General features: G+C 49.9%; 1 protein-coding gene across 6 annotated transcripts in view; it reads left to right on the top strand.

The window, feature by feature from the left end:
- Positions 1-2,919: 2,919 nt before the first annotated feature.
- The window catches only part of PIR (pirin), a 113,059-nt gene continuing 98,133 nt past the window's right edge, over positions 2,920-17,845 (top strand). The window contains exons 1-3 of one of the 6 annotated variants that reach the window (XM_045025284.1): positions 2,958-2,978; positions 12,753-12,887; positions 15,626-15,718. In XM_045025284.1, the coding sequence (XP_044881219.1) occupies positions 12,792-12,887; positions 15,626-15,718 (189 nt within the window). In that variant the 5' untranslated portion in view covers positions 2,958-2,978; positions 12,753-12,791. The other 5 variants (XM_045025363.1, XM_045025621.1, XM_045025534.1 and 2 more) reach the window with 5 other exon arrangements.

Here is a 17,845-nt window from a genome sequence, read left to right on the forward strand (position 1 = left end):
TTTGTTGCCAGTTTCAGTTTTTCTTTCCTTTCTCCTTGTTTTGTTTTGTTAGGGACCATGTAATTGGTTTCATATTTTTCCCCTCTGCTCTTTCTGAAAAACAAAATGAGAGGCTCACTCTAGAAAATGAGAAATAGCCTTTGCCCTGCCCAGTATTGGGTAATATTTGAAAAACTGAGGACAGGTGGGTCTAGGCCTGCCCAAAACTAAAGACACTCCCATCAATTAAGGGGGAGGATCCATTGAGCCCAAGCAACAATTGATTTACTGGGGACAGTGAATGAAAAAATAGGAGTGGGAGTGGGGTCAAAGATTGAAAATTAGGGATCTGGCAGGGGACACCGAGCAGAAACCCTCGATAGCACCCACTGCTACTCAAGGGTGTCTAGGGAGTCAGTGGATGCTTCCCAGAGGAACTCTTCCGGAGGCATGATCATACAAGGGATTGGATAGGGCCCCGCAGTCGTGGAACACCTCTGTCTCCACCTTTCTCCTCCTGGTATGATGGATGGCCACGTTGGCCAGCGCCAGGAAGAGGTTGACGAGGAGGTTCCTCCACTTTGTGCGGCTATGGATGCGGAGTGCATTGATCAAGAGGAGTGAGGGAAAGTGTAGCCAGAAAAGGGGCTGCAACTTGATGTACCCTATATAGATATCCACCAGGGTGTCCCTCTCTCCACAGAAGGACAGGTGTCAGGGAGTTTGTGAACCACATCAGGTACACACTCACGGTTATGGCTCAATGAATGAGCCACCAGCTAATATCTCCAGCCAGCCATGGAACCAGAGTGGAGTACAGACTGGCCCACTGGAGTGCCTTGCCCTGCTTAGGTGGCAGCAGATTCTGCCACTTGGGACATGAGGGTGAGCAAGTGGATGGAAGAGAAGCACGAGTGCCTACAGATATTCTCTGGGCATGGTTCAGAGGTGGACAGGCTGGATGTCATGCAGCTGGCTTAAGTGGCGTGTCGGGGGTGGCAAAGAAGGCTCACAGGGCAAGGGCCTCATGATGAGTTAAAGAGGGTCAGGGGTGAGGAGTGGGTGGAGAGCAGCCTCCTACAGAACCCACTCAAGGAAAATGAAAGAAACAGGAGGCAAGACTGCACTTATTTCTTGGAGCACATGACGGGGGGCACACTGGATGGGCTGCCCCATGCACAGGCCGAGCACCACAGGGTCCAGACAGTCCCTTAGATCATAATCCAGGAGGTCTCACATAAAGGGGGACTCTGCCACCTGCACATGGAGATGAGGTTTGTGTAGCAGGAGTTCTGTGAGGAGATCCTTCCCCTCGATGGCCACCACTATGGTGACCAGATGTCCCGATTTTATGGGGACAGTCCCAATATTTAGGTCTTTTTCTTACACAGTAACTCCTCGCTTAATGTAGTTATGTTCCTGAAAAATGCGACTTTAAGCAAAACGATGTTAAGCAAATCCAATTTTCCCATAAGAATTAATGTAAATGGAGAGTGGGGGTTAGGTTCCAGGGAATTTCTTTTCACCAGACAAAAGACTATATTATATATATGTATACACAGTATAAGTTTTAAACAAACGGTTTAATACTGTACACAGCAATGATGATTGTGAAGCTTGTTTGAGGTGATAGAGTCAGAGGGTGGGATATTTCCCAGGGAATGCCTTACTGCTGAATGATGAACTAGAACTTGGCTGAGCCCTCAAGGGTTAACTCATTGTTGTTAATGTAGCCTTATACTCTACAAGGCAGCATGAATGGAGAGAGGGGAGACAGCATGGCAGACAGAGACAGCGACACACACCCTGTGTGTGTGTGTGTGTGTGTGTGTGAAAGAGAAAGAGATGCGCATTGCCCCTTTAAATATGCTGAACCACTCTACGTACATTGCCTTTTTAAGTAGACCAGGAAGTTGAGACAGCAGCTCCCTGCGTCCTGAGCCGCCCTGTCCTGTCCTCCCCCCCCCGCCCCCGCTCTATGGAAATGGGGTAAGCAGGGGGCAGGAGCGAGGGGGAGGGGGACGCCCTGATATTAGCCCCCCTCTTTCCCCTCTCCTCCCTGCACAAGAAAAAGGAGGCTCCCGGGAGCAGCTCCAAGGCAGAGGGCAGGATCAGCACACAGCAGTGGTGGTGGTGGTGGTGGGGAACAGCTGAACTGCCGGCAATTGCTAGCCTGCTGGGCGGCTGCCGCACAGGGAACTTAGGGGAGTCGGGAGCTGATAGGGGGCTGCCGGTCCACCCTGGTTCCAAGCCCCCACCAGCTAGCTGCAGTGGGCTGCTCTTTCTGCAAGCAGTGGCCAAAGCAGGCAGCTGCCAAACAACATTATAAGGGAGCATTGCACAACTTTAAACGAGCATGTTCTCTAAGTGATCAGCAACGTCCAGGGGCGGCTCTAGCAATTTTGCCGCCCCAAGCAGGGCGGCACGCTGCGGGGGGCACTCTGGTGATCGCCGGTCCCGCGGCTCCGGTGGACCTCCCGCAGACATGCCTGCGGAGGGTCCGCTGGTACCGCGGCTCCGGTGGAGCATCTGCAGGCACACCTGCGGGAGGTCCACCGGAGCCGCCTGCCGCCCTCCCGGCGACCAGTGGAGCGCCCCCTGCGGCATGCCGCCCCAAGCACGCGCTTGGCGTGCTGGGGCCTGGAGCCGGCCCTGGCAACATCACAATGTCACAACGTTACCCGGGACAACTTTATGTGAGGAGTTACTGTATAGGTGCTTATTGTCCCCCCACCCTCTGTTCCAATTTTTCCCACTTGCTTTCTGGTCACCCTAGCCACCATGGACCTGGTCGTGGAAACTAGCTTGCAAGTCCCGAGGAGGTCTGGGCAGCAAACTGACCACTCAGAGAGGTCTTGGGGGACACCTCTTGGGTGGAGATAAATGAGCTGCCAGTTGTATGGGAGGTGATAGAGGAAGGCATGTGCCAGCATGCTCCATGCCGGGCTACCTGCACTGTAAAGGAGACAACGCCGGGCCTGGAGGTAGCCCAGAGTTTGGTGAGTGGTTTCCCTGGGTAAATGAGGCCCCAGCCCTTGTGCACAATCTGCAGAAGAGTGTACTTGGCAGGGGGTTGCCCAGGATCTAGCTGTGATGCTGCCTTCCATGGCTGGGAGCTGGCCTGGCTGAATGTGTCTCAGCTTGGGGAGTGGGCACCAGGCTGGCACCAAGAGTGCTGCTGTGGAGGCTGTGTTATATCCCTGAGACTCAAGTGGTGTATGATCCCCCCTCAGCTGGGAGATGAGACCGTCCATCCTTTAGCGGACAGGAGGAGTGTTGGGGGTGGGGTTTACAGTGCAGGGGATTCTGCCCTCTGCAGGTAGCGTGAGAAAGTGCACAGTGCGTGTGTCATCTGGGATTACATCATCTGTGTCTGTGTGTGCACAATTGTGGTCTCTGTGATTGTGTCATCTGAGTGTGTGATTGTGATTTGTGATTGTACATCTCTGTGTGTGACTGAGATCTCTGCGATTGTATCATCTGTGTGCATGTCTGACTGTGATTGTGTCAGTTTATTGATCCCTGTGTATAGTTGTCGCCTATGAGTGGAATAAGCCTGTGTGATTGTGTGTGCCATGCCTGCTTGATGTGGCACTCTTTCTCCCTCTAGCATCACCTAGACCATCTAGAGATTACTGAGTCTGCTACAGCCTTAGCTAAGAACCACATGGCTTTTAGCTCATGCAGTAGAGGCTCATGCACTAAGCTTCAAAGATCCCTGGTTTGATTCTGCTAACAGACACACCCAGTACTATTAATATGATAAAAGCCTCCAAACCTCTGTAGTATATAGCATTTTCCCAGCCCTGCACTACTGGAAGCTTCCTCTTCTAGTGTATGTGACCCACCCATCCTTTGTTTCTTGTTTGCTAGGAGACTGGGGATCATGGGCAGCAGGTATAAGAAACTAAATGAGGCAAGAAATGGCAGATGTGGCACACTTCCCTTTGGAAGGGTGCCCACCCTCCACCTTTGGAGTGCTGCCTCCAGAAGCTCCCAAGAAGTGGGGGCCACAGGTGCCCAAACCATGGCCTCACCCTCACTCCACCTCTTCCCACCTCTGATCCGCCTCTTCCCCCCGAGACCCCTTTGCCCGCCTTGGGGTGAGGGGCAGGCAGAGAGGAGCGAGTGGCAGGCAGGGGGGCTCAGGGGTGGAGAGGAGTGAGGCCTGTGGTGAGGAGGCAGAGAGGAGCAAGCAGCAGGTGGGGGCTCATGGAGCAGGGGTGGAACGCAGGCAAGGCCTTCAGAGGAGGAGGCCGAGCGGGAGTGAGGCCTCGGGACAGAGAAGGGGGCTGGGCAACCCCCCACCACTTCTAGGGAGCTTCTGGTACCGATGCCCAGCCTCCCCAAACACAAGAGTCACACACCACCTAGGCTGGGGATGATTGTATTGAATCATACTGAGTTGGTTAACTCTGAAGTGCAGAGGGGGGTTAAATGAGAAGCAATCTTAATTTGCAGGCTTGCACAGATAGGGAATTGCAAGATAGAGTGTTTTATAGGTGGGAGCAGGGAGCTAGGTTAGCCTAGGCATGTGGTGCAACTTTCCTTTGGTGGAAAAGAGAAACTCGTTAGCTTCAAAAAATTCAAAAAATAGCAGGCTCCCATCCGCTATTTTGGTTTTTGCTACAGGGGACATGCTGGTTGTCTCCTGATTTAAAGCAAACTACAACCTCGTAGTCTTTTGCCAATTTTCTATCTTCATTTGCAGTTGTGCTGTTAACTGCTGTTTGTGAGCTTGTGTGTATAGGTGCTTATGTATGTTTTGTTTCTTTGCTTTCCAAAATATTGTATTGACATTTTAAAATCGTATGTATTTCCTTAGCAGATTTTCAAAATCCCATCCACTCCAGCAGAACACATATCTGTTTGTTTGTCTATATATTAGCATACATTTTGCACAATTCAAATTTTTAGCTGATCCATTAAAGTTTAATGAGATTCTCACATGCACTGTGATCCCTAATAGGGGATCCTGATATAGTATTTGGGTGGGGCCTGCACAGAGTTCTTTTGAGGCCTGGGGCAAAATCTGAAACTGAGGGCCCCCCCTTCCAAGTCCCCAAGGTTACAAAAACACTGAAGGGAAGCCATGGGGCAAGAGCAGGGAGGAGGCTGGGGAGAGAGCCTGCCATGCACCCAACCTGCAACTGCAGCTCCTGTCCTGCAGTGCTGGGCCTGGCTCCCCCTCCCCCATTCTGGGTGTTGTGATCTGACGCACAGGGTCACATACCAAACCTGAGTGGCACTGTGACCCCATAGACTCATAGACTTTAAGGTCAGAAGGGACCATTATGATCATCTAGTCTGACCTGTTTCACAATGCAGGCCACAGAATCTCACCCACCCACTCCTGTAACAAACCTCTAACCCCATTGTAACCGGGTCCTTTCCTCAGCCCCCCCGCTGAGCTCTTTGCTGTTCCAATAAAGCACTGCAAGCCTTTTCTTGATGCAGCACCTATGGCTTTTATTCACACAAAGTTCCCACCACCAGTGGTGGTGGTGGTGGTGTTTACAGAGCCTTACAGGTCTTACTGTCTCCTCTTTTACAGAGAGTCTCATGCAGACTGCCCTTTCCCTGGCCATTCCCTGCTTGCTCTGGCTGCCAGCCAGCCTTTATGGCTCTTCAACCTGCAGGCCCACAGGTGCAGCCAGTTCCAGAGGCCAGGCACCAGACTTCTCCCCAGCCCCAATCTATTTCCCCTGATTGGGGCTGGCTGAGCAGGGGCTAATTAGGTGCCTTTGCAGCAGCACCCTGCTACACCCATGCACTAGGTGGCAACACCACTCCTACAAATTTGTTCTGGTTGCCCCACTGTCATGACTGAGGGATGGCCAGGCCAAATCTGAGTGTGTACCAGGTCACAGTACCACTCAGTTTGGGGGTAGAGTTGCCACGCATCCAGTTTTCAACTAGAATGCCCAGTTGAAAAGGGACCCTGGCGGCTCTGGTCAGCACCACTGATTGGGCTGTTAAAAGTCTGGCCGGCCCCAAGCAGACCAGGGCATGGGAGGGGTTTTGGGGTGTGGGGTGTATCTAGGAGCCACAGGGACATGTCACCATTTCCCAGGGGGTGCCTGAGGTGAGCGCCACCTGGAGCCTAACCCCCTGCCCCAGCACCCAAACTCCCTCCCGGAGCCTGCACCCCAACCCCCTACCCCTGCTTTGAGCCCCCTTCTACACCCCAAGCCCCTCATCCCCAGCCCCATCCCAGAGCCTGCACCCTCACCCCCACTGCATCCTAATCCCCTGCCCCAGCCCAGAGCCCCCTCCTGCATCCTGAACCCCTCATTTCTGACCTCACCCTGGAGCCTGCATTTTCCCAGCCGAAGCCTTCACCCCCTCCTACACTCCAACCCCTTGCCCCAGCCTGGAGCCCCCTCCCGCACTCCAAACCCCTGGGTCCCAGCCCAGAGCCCCCTCCTGCATCCCAAACCCCTCATCTACAGCCCCACCTCAAAGTCCACCCCCCAGCTGGAGCCCTCATCCACTCCCACACCCCAACTCTCTGCCCAGCCTGGAGCCCCCTCCTGCACCCTGAACCCCTCATTTCTGGCCCCACTCTACCAGCCCAGAGCCCTGCCCCATATTCCAACCCCCAGCCCCAGCTCGGCCCCCCAGAGCCCACACCCCGAACCCCCTCCCGTGCCCCAACCCTCTTCCCCAGCCCAGTGAAAATGTGTGAGTGAGCGAGGGTGGGGGAGAGTGAGCAATGGAAGGAGGGGGGATGGAGTGAGTGGGAGTGGGGCCTTGGAGAAGGGGTGGGGCAGGCATGGGGCAAGGGCATTCAGTTTTCTGCAAATAGAAAATTAGCCCTCAAATGTGGCATCTGGGGAGGTCCTGATTTAGGTTATAGTTTTTGAAATAGCTGCATTATTTACAGGCCCTTTGTCTTGGAATTACCCAGGGAGATCTGTGTAGAACTCTTGCAATATCTGTGGGCTGAATATATCTGGACAACTGCCCAATTCCCAGAATTTAATGATCATATTAGTTATGTAAGACTGTGATTTTAATTCACACAGGACATGACATAATGATAACTAAGAACCACATCAGCTGAAACAGTAAGCAGAGGCCACTGCTAATAAAACTGGTTGTGGACATAACATCTGATCCAAAAAAGGAAGGGCCAGGAGCTCATTCACAGCCTGATTGTGCTCTCATTGAAGTAATTGGCAAAACTACCATTGATTTAATAGGACATGCCACGTCTGAGCCCTGAGTAAGAAATGAGTAAGCACTACCAGATTTGTCTCAATATAAAGTCTCCTTTAAGCATTAGAATCTCATGTTCCATAAATTTACTTTTGCACAATTCTGTGCAGAGTACCTTTAATTTAACTATTTCTTTATACAATACAAATTATAACATTTTTTTCTGTGATTATATGGAAATAAACATGTTGTAAAACTTATAAAGTTACGGGCTCTAGCTAGGGTATATTTTTACATAGGAAATGACTTACTGGGTCAGACCAGTGGTTCATCCAGTTCAATATCCTACGTGTTGAAAACCAGTATCATGTTAGAGGTGTGAGAAACTCTGTAGCGGACAAATATGGAATAACTTGCCCATCCAATTCCTATTAGTCAGTGGTTGCCATATGTCCTGAAGCAAAACATTTGTTTTTTAAATTTACTAACTAGTAAATAGATATTACAGGCTAGTTCAACATTAAACAGTTACCAAATAATGCGAGGGGCTGCTTCCTGGTAATAACAGGTAGTGCTCCATTGTACTTGCCTGACACATTGCCGGCTCCATCAGAGATTTATTCTCAGTGGCAAATATAGGCAAAGAATGACACCACTCACCATACCACAAAGATTCCTTTAAAAAATTCAGTTTTTGAAATTTCATTTGTCCCTTCCCTGCCCTTTATTTCTTTTTAGTCCATGAGTGAAATGATAGGATTTTTTGGTGTTTTACCAGAGTTCTTGTTTTGTTTTTTGTCATGCTGTAACCTTTCACTTGAAAAATTATGGAGTAGACATAGGAAAAAAGGAAGACGACAAACAGGAAAGTTTGAACATAAACACAACGTGGTATTTATTTGAAATGGTTATTTTCTTGTTTTAATGATCACTGGTTCGTAACATCTTAAAACATGTTTTTTATATAAAATGTTATATTTACTTTTACTTCTTTTTTGCTCTCATGTGAAATAAATAAATAAGGATATGGAAAACACTATGAGCCCCTTACTGCCTGCAATTTGAATGATGTCGCTCCAATTGATCTGAATGGAAATTAGTAATATCTAGCTGTTCCATAACACTTCCCTTAGGTATCATTATCTAAGCAAAGAGGTGAAGTGACTTGCCACAGGTCACCCAGCAGGCCAGTGGAAGAGCCAGGAACAGCATGCAGATGTTCTGAGTGCCAACCTTCTGCTCTGTTCACTAGACCACATTGTCTCAGTGCAGTAATTGTTAACTTTCCATGATGGTGGCCCCTTTTGCTAAGTCAGATCTTTTGCAATCCTCCCACTCCTATTACATTTACTGTAAATGTAAGAGTTAAAAAAGCCATCAATGATAACAAGGATAAGCCTATATAATTGATTTATGTGGGCTTGTTCAAAGGCTACAGAATTCTTCTGTCAACCTAGTGCTGTCTACAGGGGGAATTATAGAATCATAGAATATCAGGGTAGGTCGGCTTATCTACACCATTCAGGGGTGTGGATGTTTCACACCCCCGAGCAACACAGTTATGCCAACCTAATTTTCTACTGTAGATCAGGCCTCTGTGTATATTTGGAGAGATGGCAGGGGATTGCTTCACCTTGAAAGGGGAGGGTGTGCAGAGGGAAGGGAGTGATACTCTCTTTGTTTTAGATTGTGATATAATTTCCAATGCCTTGAGATACCCTGACTACCTTTGTGTAACCCACTGGTTATGAAACACTGTCCTAGTAGTAGATTAAGAGCACAAAATAGCTTCTAGTTTAGAATTTGGGATTGGTTATGTTGCCTCTAGGAGTAACAGCACCTGGGCAGGGAACAGAAATACACAGTTAGGCTGATATTTCCAATTTTGATTTCAGCTTGTGTGACATATCAGGGTACAGTACAGATCAGTGGGGGGCTGTGTCACCCCTGCCCTGCAATCTTGGGTGCCTTACTGAACTAGCTCCCACCTGGGCCAATCACAAACAGCCTTCCAGCATACAAGCCACACCCTGAGAGTCTGTGTGGAACTGCAGCCTACCAGCCACACTTGGGTTACCCTCTGGCTCTCACCAGCCTGGATTATATTGCATGGTGACCCCAACACACCCCCAACCCCAGATTTCCCCCCAGAACAGCATGTCTTGTGCTGCCCAGCCCTCTCCTAGACAGTATAAATATTTTAAGTACATCATTTCTTTAAGGGAATAATATGCCAATTCATTATTTCAAACAATTATTCAGACACTTCAATGTAAACACTCTGGATTAGATAAAACAGTAAAACAAGTTTACTATCTACAAAGAAATAGATTTTAAGTGAGTACAAGTAGTGAGGCATAAAAATCAGAAATAACTACAAGAATAAATATGTTTACTAATGCCTACTATAACAAACTATATTAGATTCAAACAAAATTTCCACCACATATTCCAGCAGATTACTGACCAAACTCTCAGGTCAGGACCCCTCCTCCACTGAGTCTACATGAAAGGATGGTCTCTGTTGGGTTTTTTTTGTTGTTTTTTTTTACCTGTTTGAATTTCCTTTGCCTTCCTTTCCTGCTTGATGACTCTGTTAACTACTTAAATGCAAATTAAGGTGCACACACATTTCTTTGTCTAGAACAGACCTGTTTGCCAATTTCTGCCTGGGCAGAGCTCTGGGAAGGGCCCTACCAAATTCATGGCCATGAAAAACGCATCAGAGACCATGCAATTTGGTCTCCGCTGTGAAATCTAGCTATTGTAGAGGAGGAGCAAGGCTGGGGGGGCACCACAGCTGGGGGCTCCTACTGTGTGCCAGGCTCTAGCTTTCATGGGGGAAGTAGGTGCATGAAGCCATTGGGTGTGTGTGTGTGTGTGTGTGGACCTTCCTGTAGCCATGGGAGGTTCCTGGAGACAGGTCTTGCCCAGCCCCCAGGGAGCAGCCAATGCAGAAGAGGATATCCCATCCCTCCTGAGCCTGGCCCCTCCCTGGCTCCAGGCCCTGCGCTCAGGGATTAAAGGGGCCTTAGGTTGGGTCTGCATGTGCAGGGGACCACAGCCCCCCCGACCATGGGCAGTCACCCACTTGCCTGCCCATAAGGCTGGCCCTGCTTCCCCCACTCATGTGACCCTCACTTCTGTGCTGCTGCCAGTGGTGGCACTGCCTTTAGAGCCGGATGCCTGGCCACCAGCCACACTCTCTGGCTGCCCAGTTTTGAAGGCAACACTGCTGCCATCAGCAGCACAGAAGTAAGGGTGGCAATAGCCCTGCAACCCCCATGATGCTTTTTGGGTCAGGACCCCCAGGGTTACAACACAATGACATTTCAGATTTAAATATCTGAAAACATGAAATTTACAATTAAAAAAGTATCAGAGGGGTAGCCGTGTTAGTCTGGATCTGTAAAAGCAACAAAGAATCCTGTGGCACCTTATAGACTAACAGACGTTTTGCAGCATGAGCTTTCGTGGGTGAATACCCACTTGCATCCGAAGAAGTGGGTATTCACCCACGAAAGCTCATGCTGCAAAACGTCTGTTAGTCTATAAGGTGCCACAGGATTCTTTGTTGCTTTTACAATTAAAAAAAATCCTATGACCGTGAAACTGACCAAAATGGACCTTGAATTTGGTAGGGTCCCAACTATGTGGTTTGGAAGGTGTGTTAATAACATCATACAGGGGAACCTTGCACCATTACATGCAATGTTGCCAGACATATTTTACCAGCAAAATAGTTACCAGCAAATTATGAGTTGTCAACTGGCACCTTACGAGCCACACTTTGAACGAAGCAGCTTTATTACGCTAGCATGCAGGGGGCCTGCACACAGGCGCGCACGCTGTCACAGCTTGCTGGCTTTGATCACCAGGTTCTGGTTCTCTTCGCTGTCGTTTGGTTTGGCGCGGGGCTTTATTGCGGGTTTTGCAATTTTCTCCCGCCTGCTCTTTCGGACCAGCAGACGGAGCTCAGCCTGGGGAGCGGAGCAGGCCCAGCCTCTGCCCTGCCTGCCGCCGCCGGGCGAGTGGCTTCCCGGGGAAATGAGGCCCCGGCGCCAGAGCCGCAGAGGGCTGCGCGGGACCCGGCCGTGACGCCGCGTAGGTGGGGGGGGGGCGGGCACCGCGCTGCACGCGCAGCCCGAGGAGCCCCCGCCGGGCGCTCCCCGCCTCGCCAGGACTCTGGAACCCGGCCCCTCTAGGCGCGCGGACGGCCTGAAGCCCCGCCCCTGCCTCCCCCGCGCCGCAGCCAATAGGCAGCTGCGTTCACTCCCCCGCCTCTCTCTCGAATTGGGAGAGGAGGCGGAGCGCTCTCTCCGTTCGTTCCCCGGGGGCGGGGGAGCCTCTCCGCGGGGCGCATGCGTCACCTGGGATGGTGTGTTCTGTGTGAGAGAGAGACAGTGATCTCCTGTTGTGTCGTCTCAGTGTGTGCGGCTGGGATCCTGTCACTGTGTTTGTTGATCTCTGTGACTAGTTGAGTGTCTGCGTTCAGAGTAGCAGCTGCGTTAGTCTGTATCAGCAAAAAGAACAGGAGACCCTGTGGCACCTTAGAGACTAACAAATGTATTTGGGCATAAGCTTTCGTGGGCTACAGCTCACTTCATCGGATGCGTGGAGTGAAAAATACAATAAGCAGAATATATATTATACCACATGTAAAGATGGGAGTTGCCTTACCAAGTGGGGGGGGGGGGGAAGGCAATGCTAACAAGTCAATTCAATTAAGGTGGAAGTGACTAAGATGCAACAGAATGGACCATATAGTAAGGAGATATATATACATATTCTGATATATATAATATATACTGATAATATACTGTATACATATTCATGTTCTGTATGTGTATATATATATCTCCTTACTATATGTGCCATTCTACACATCCATGAAGTGGGTTTTAGCCCACGAAAGCTTATGCTCAAATAAATTTGTTAGTCTCTAAGGTGCCATAAGTACTCCTGTTCTTTTTGTTGGTCTGTGACTCTCACTGAGCGCCATGAGCCGGTGTGACTGTGTGCATGCTGGCTGAGATATCAATACTCCTGAAGTATTAGCATCATAAAAGCCCCACAGCCAGACTGTAGCATATAGGACCTCCCTTGCACTGTCCTGCCCCGCCCCAGGCTGCCCCCCCCCCACAGCATGTGACTCACCCATCTCCTTTGCTAGGCGATGGGATGATTGTGCTGACTCATGCTGAGTTAGTTACTGTGAAGTGCAGAGCAGAGGGAGTTAAATTAAAAGCAATCTGTGGTTTGCAGGCATTGCAATCCTGCACCAGATAGGGAGCAGTAAGGTACTGTACCACTGTGGGGGTATCTGAGGCATGAGGTGCAACTTTCCTTTGGTGGAAAAATTAACTATTTAGCTTAAGTAAATGGAAACCCCCATCTGCTGTTTTGGCTTTTGCTACAGGCGACATGTTGGTTGTTTGCGGATTTAAAGTAAAACCAAAATCTCATAGTCTTTTGCCAATTTTCTGTCTTCATTTGCAGTTAATGTTTTGAGCTGTTAGCTGCTCTGTTTGTGTGTTAGGGCGCTTTTGATTTTTTACTTTCCAAGAGATAATATTGACAACATTTAAAAATCTTATCTATTCCCTGTGCAGATTTTTGAAGTCTTGAAAACTGCATCTTCTTTCAGAAGGATGGTAACTCTGAGGAAAGTTATCAAAACTGTACTCAGCATTGAGCAGGCGGAAGGGGTTGGGGCACGTGTTCGGAGAAGCATTGGCAGGCCTGAGGTATGCTCTATACTTTCTTGCCTCCCAAAGAGATTTGATGTGGTGCTGAATGATGATCATTTCCTGGCTGGAATGTTTGATGGTGGATATACAAAAAGCAAAACCCATCCATAATGCATTAGCTTCATACAGCAGCAGGAAAAAATAGCACCATCAACGAATATAATAGTAAGTCCCCAGTCCTGTGTCAGGGCTTTCCTGATGCTCTGGTTGTGATATGATTTGGGGGCTTAGATAAGAGGAAGCTGGTGATGCTCAACCAGAGATGATGGAGGTGATGTTGTGAAAGCCTGTAGGGCAGGGGTTGGCAACCTCTGGCACGTGGCTTGGGACGGGATGGTTTGTTTACCTGCCGTGTCCGCAGGTTTGGCCGATCGCGGCTCTCACTGGCCGCAGTTTGCCACTCCAGGCCAATGGGGGTGGCAGGAAGCCACGGCCAGCACATACCTCAGCTTACCCTGGCAAGCTGCATGCCAGAGGTTGCCGACCCCTGCTCTAGGGGAACAGGTGAGTTGATACCTGCCTCATTTACTTTTTAAGTTGGAGATTTTCAAACTTTTGTCAATATAGTAGGGGAACTGGGGGTCCTGTTGCGGGGACCATGGCTGGTATTAGATAAGAGTGGCAGTTGTGCCACGGTATTGTCTTGCAAACTGTGGCCTTCTCTTTCACATCTTGCATCCGACGAAGTGGGTATTCACCCACGAAAGCTCATGCTCCAATACGTCTGTTAGTCTATAAGGTGCCACTGGATTCTTTGCTGCTCTTTCACATATAGATCTTACCAGTTATCTGTGTCTTAGGCTCAGAGACTGGATTAATACAATGAACACTAGATGATGCTACCTTTAAAAGCTATGGGGAAAACTGCTGTTGCAGAATGCTTGCTTCTTGAAGCTTCATGTAGGGAGCACGTTATATTTGTGCTCTCCATAGCTTGCACTGGATTCAGGTTTGCTTCTGGGTACAGTTCATAGTGTTGACTTTGGTTGTTCCCAATAAAGCTCTGTGTAGTTTGAGTGCTTGCTGTCTTAGAGCCTGCCTCTTTATCCTTGTGTGGTGCTACAGCCACGGGTGAGCTGGAGCCGGTTCGCACCGGTTCGCATGAACCGGTTGTTAAATTTAGAAGTGGTTTTAGAACCGCTTGTTAACTGGCTTCCCTGCGAGGGAAGCTTTGATGGGCTCTGGCCGGGAAGCCTGTAATTCCTCCTCCCGGCCACCGGGGGGCGCTGCGCTGCGGGAGCCATGTGGGCTGCGTCCTGGCCCTGTTGCTGCTGCTGCTCCTTGGACCTCTGGCCCTGGGGCTCCTGCTGCTGCCTGGTGAGTCCCCGGCTGCGTCCTGCTGCTCGGGCTGCTCCCAGCCGCTCCCCCCGTGTGAGTGTCTGCACCCTTCCCCCGTCTTCCCTGCCCACAGCCACCCCCCATCGCACCCCCTGCCTGCAGCCAGCCCCTGCCCACAGCCAGCCCCTGCCCACAGCCAGCCCCTGCCCACAGCCGCCCGCAGCCAGCCTCTGCCCACAGCAGCCAGCACCTGCCACACCCCCTACCCGCAGTCACCCGCAGCCAGCCCCTGTCTGCATCACCTGCCCACAGCCAGCCCGTTGCAGCCAGCCCGTGTCACACCCCCTGCTTCCAGCTAGCCCTGCCCCACGCCCCTGTCTGCAGCCAGCCCCATGTCCACTGGTGCCCTGCAGTTCTCAGGGCAGTAATCCTGCACACCTGTTTCAATGAGGGGGTGCAGGGAGCAGCTGGGACCCACATGTGCACACCCTAGGGTGACCAGACAGCAAGTGTGAAAAATTGGGACAGGGGGTGAGAGGTAATAGGAGCCTATATAAGAAAAAGACCCAAAAATTGAGACTGTCCCTATAAAATTGGGACATCTGGTCACCCTAGCATACCCCAAGGGAGTGGTGGGGACCCACACATGTGAAAAGGAGCTCATTTCTAGTTCAGCCCCATCTTTTTAAAAAAGAACTTTAGGTACGGTCAACATAGATCTGTATTTTCCTGGACACGTCAGGCTTTTCAGTTCTTAAATCGCTTTTCAGTTCTTAAAAAATTCCTCCCAGGAAAATACGGACGTATGGTAACCCTATTGGTACAAAAAATACATGCTGTGGCACATCCCTTAAATCAGAACTTTTTATAGGGAACCGGTTGTTAAGATTTTAGCAGCTCATCACTGGCTACAGCAGTTGAGATCAATTGATGCACTCAAGTTGACAAATAACAAGGGGGCTTGTGGTATGGTGTTACCCAGAGTTCAGGGCTCTGGAATTCACTGCATCCATCAGAATCTGTCTGCTGAGCTTCCAGGCATGCTTCAAGTTCTGTTTATTCACTCAAGCTTTTGCTGGAGTGGATCATTAGTGAGAATCTTTACTCTGGGGAAGGAGCTCTCATTGGACTGGAACCAATCTGTAAATAGTTCTTTAGTTATTTTTAAACTACTGGGTATTCATGCTATGAAACTGTTTTGATTAGTACATTTCAAAAACAAATACAGGAAATAAAGATAACGAGCACTGAAAAATGATATAGCTTCTATAATTTCATTTGCACTTATATTTGTGTAACTTAAATTTTGAATGCTGGGCTGTAAGGAAATTTGTTTAAGAATCAAAGGATATTTTGAGGTTCAGTATTTCTGACAATGTTATGTTTTGTGTGCAGCATGTAAAGTAGAAGTTGATGCAAAATCTTTGTCTAAACAGCCTAAATTTGATTTATTTCAGTTAAAAAATGTGGATCCTTTTTTGTTGCTTGATGAATTCAAAGGAGGTAAACCAGCTGGCTTTCCTGATCACCCCCATCGGGGTTTTGAGACGGTGAGTAATTTTAGGTGATCTTCTGATGTATGTGTTTTTAAATTTGAACCTGCTAGTGTCATTATAACTCAGGGACCTGTTATTGCATCTGTGGCTGTGGATGGTGGTGTATAGAGTACAGGTACTCCATGTGTAGCAACAAGGTGCAGTGAAATGAAAGCTGCGTCCACACTGGTCAATGCAATGTTGTAAGGTTCCCACTTCTCAGGATCAGGGCCCCACTCCCTTCCCCTGGTAGCGTCGGGGACTAAGTGCCTATGCCAGATCTGTTGCTCGGGAGTTCTGGCTTGCAGTGGGGCAACTAAATGAGCAACAGCTCAGGCCTCATGGGTGTGGGCTGAATGAACTGGCAGTCAATAATTCAGGTCTCATGGGTGTGGGTTGAGTAAATAAACAGTCAGTAGCTCAGGCCTCTTGGATGAGGGCTGAGCAAACAGTCACTAGCTCAGGCCTCCTGGGTGTGGGCTGAGCAAACAAACAGTCACTGGCTCTGGCCTTCAGCCATGAGTGTGCGCAAGGGGACCTGGGCCCACCCTGCACCACCGGGACCCAGCCTAGGATCCTTGAAGCAATGGGTGATCCTGTTGCTTCATTGGCAGGGAAATGTGGGGTTACTGCCTCACCTCTGGCAACTCAGCAGGACCAAAGTCTCGTTTCCCTGGGCTGCTTCTTACTGGCATCTGGTTGGGTTGCTCTGCGGCCACTGGGGCCTGGTTCCCAGTCTCCTTGTCGAATGGCTCACTCTCTGCTTCCTCTTTGGATTCCTGAGTCTCCTGGGTCAGTGGCTTGCCTTGACTCCAGGCCAGCTCAGGAGAGTTGTCACCCACCACAGCTGGTCACGGGCTCCGTGGACAGTTTGGCTCCCTGGGAAGGACGTCTGGCTCCTGCCCTGGTCTGGCCCAAGCTGAGCTCCAGGGCCCTGTTCTTATAGGCCTGGTCTACACTACGCGTTTATACCGAATTTAGCAGCGTTAAACCGAATTAACCCTGCATCCGTCCACACAATGAAGCCCTTTATTTCGATATAAAGGGCTCTTAATATTGATATCTGTACTCCTCCCCGACGAGGGGAGTAGCGCTCAGATCGGTATTGCCATTTTGGAATAGGATTAGTGTGGCCGCAATTAGACGGTATTGGCCTCCGGGAGCTATCCCACAGTGCACCATTGTGACTGCTCTGGACAGCAATCTGGAGTTGGATGCACTGGCCAGATAGACAGGAAAAGCCCCACGAACTTTTGAATTTCATTTCCTGTTTGCCCAGCATGGAGAGCTGATCAGCATGGACTGTATGGGAGATACTGGATCTGATCGCTTTATGGAGAGACAAATCTGTTCTATCAGAGCTCCGTTACAGAAGTTGAAATGCCAAAGCATTTGAAAAAATCTCCAGACAGAGGCCACAGCAGGGACTTAACACAGTGCTGCGTGACAAGCATAACGGAAAGCCAAAGAATCAAATGGACGCTCATGGAGGGAGGGAGGGGGGACTGAGGACTCCAGGTATCCCACAGTCCCCGCAGTCTCCGAAAAGCATTTGCATTCTTGGCTGAGCTCCCAGTGCCTGAAGGGTCAAAAGCATTGTCCCGGGTGGTTCAGGGTATATGTCGTCAATTTACCCCCCTGGCCCCCCCCATGAAAGAAAAGGGAAACAAATCGTTTCTCGCCTTTTTTCAATGTCACCGTATGTCTACTGCATGCCGCTGGTAGACGCGGTGCTGCGGCGCTGAACAGCAGCATCTGCTCCCTTTCCTTTCTTGATGGCAGACAGTACAAAAGGCTTGGAAACCATCCTCATCATACCGTGAGTGCTCCTGGCTGGCCTCGGTGAGGTCGGCCGGGGGCGCCTGGGCAAAAATGGGAATGACTCCTGGTCATTCCCGGCAGATGGTGCAAAAGGATTGAAAACCGTCCTCATCATAGCAATTGGGGGCTGAGCTCCTCACCCCCCACCCCTTCATGTCTAATGAAGACTCTGTACTGCCTGGACTATCATAGCAGTGGGAGGCTGCCTCCCCCTCATTTTATCTCACTAAAAAGTCAGTGTTTCTTATTCCTGCATTCTTTATTACTTCATCACACAAATGGGGGGACACTGCCACGGTACTCCAGGAGGGGTGTGAGAGG

Source organism: Mauremys mutica, chromosome 1 (genome assembly GCF_020497125.1).
Source record: "Mauremys mutica isolate MM-2020 ecotype Southern chromosome 1, ASM2049712v1, whole genome shotgun sequence".
Taxonomy (NCBI): domain Eukaryota; kingdom Metazoa; phylum Chordata; order Testudines; family Geoemydidae; genus Mauremys; species Mauremys mutica.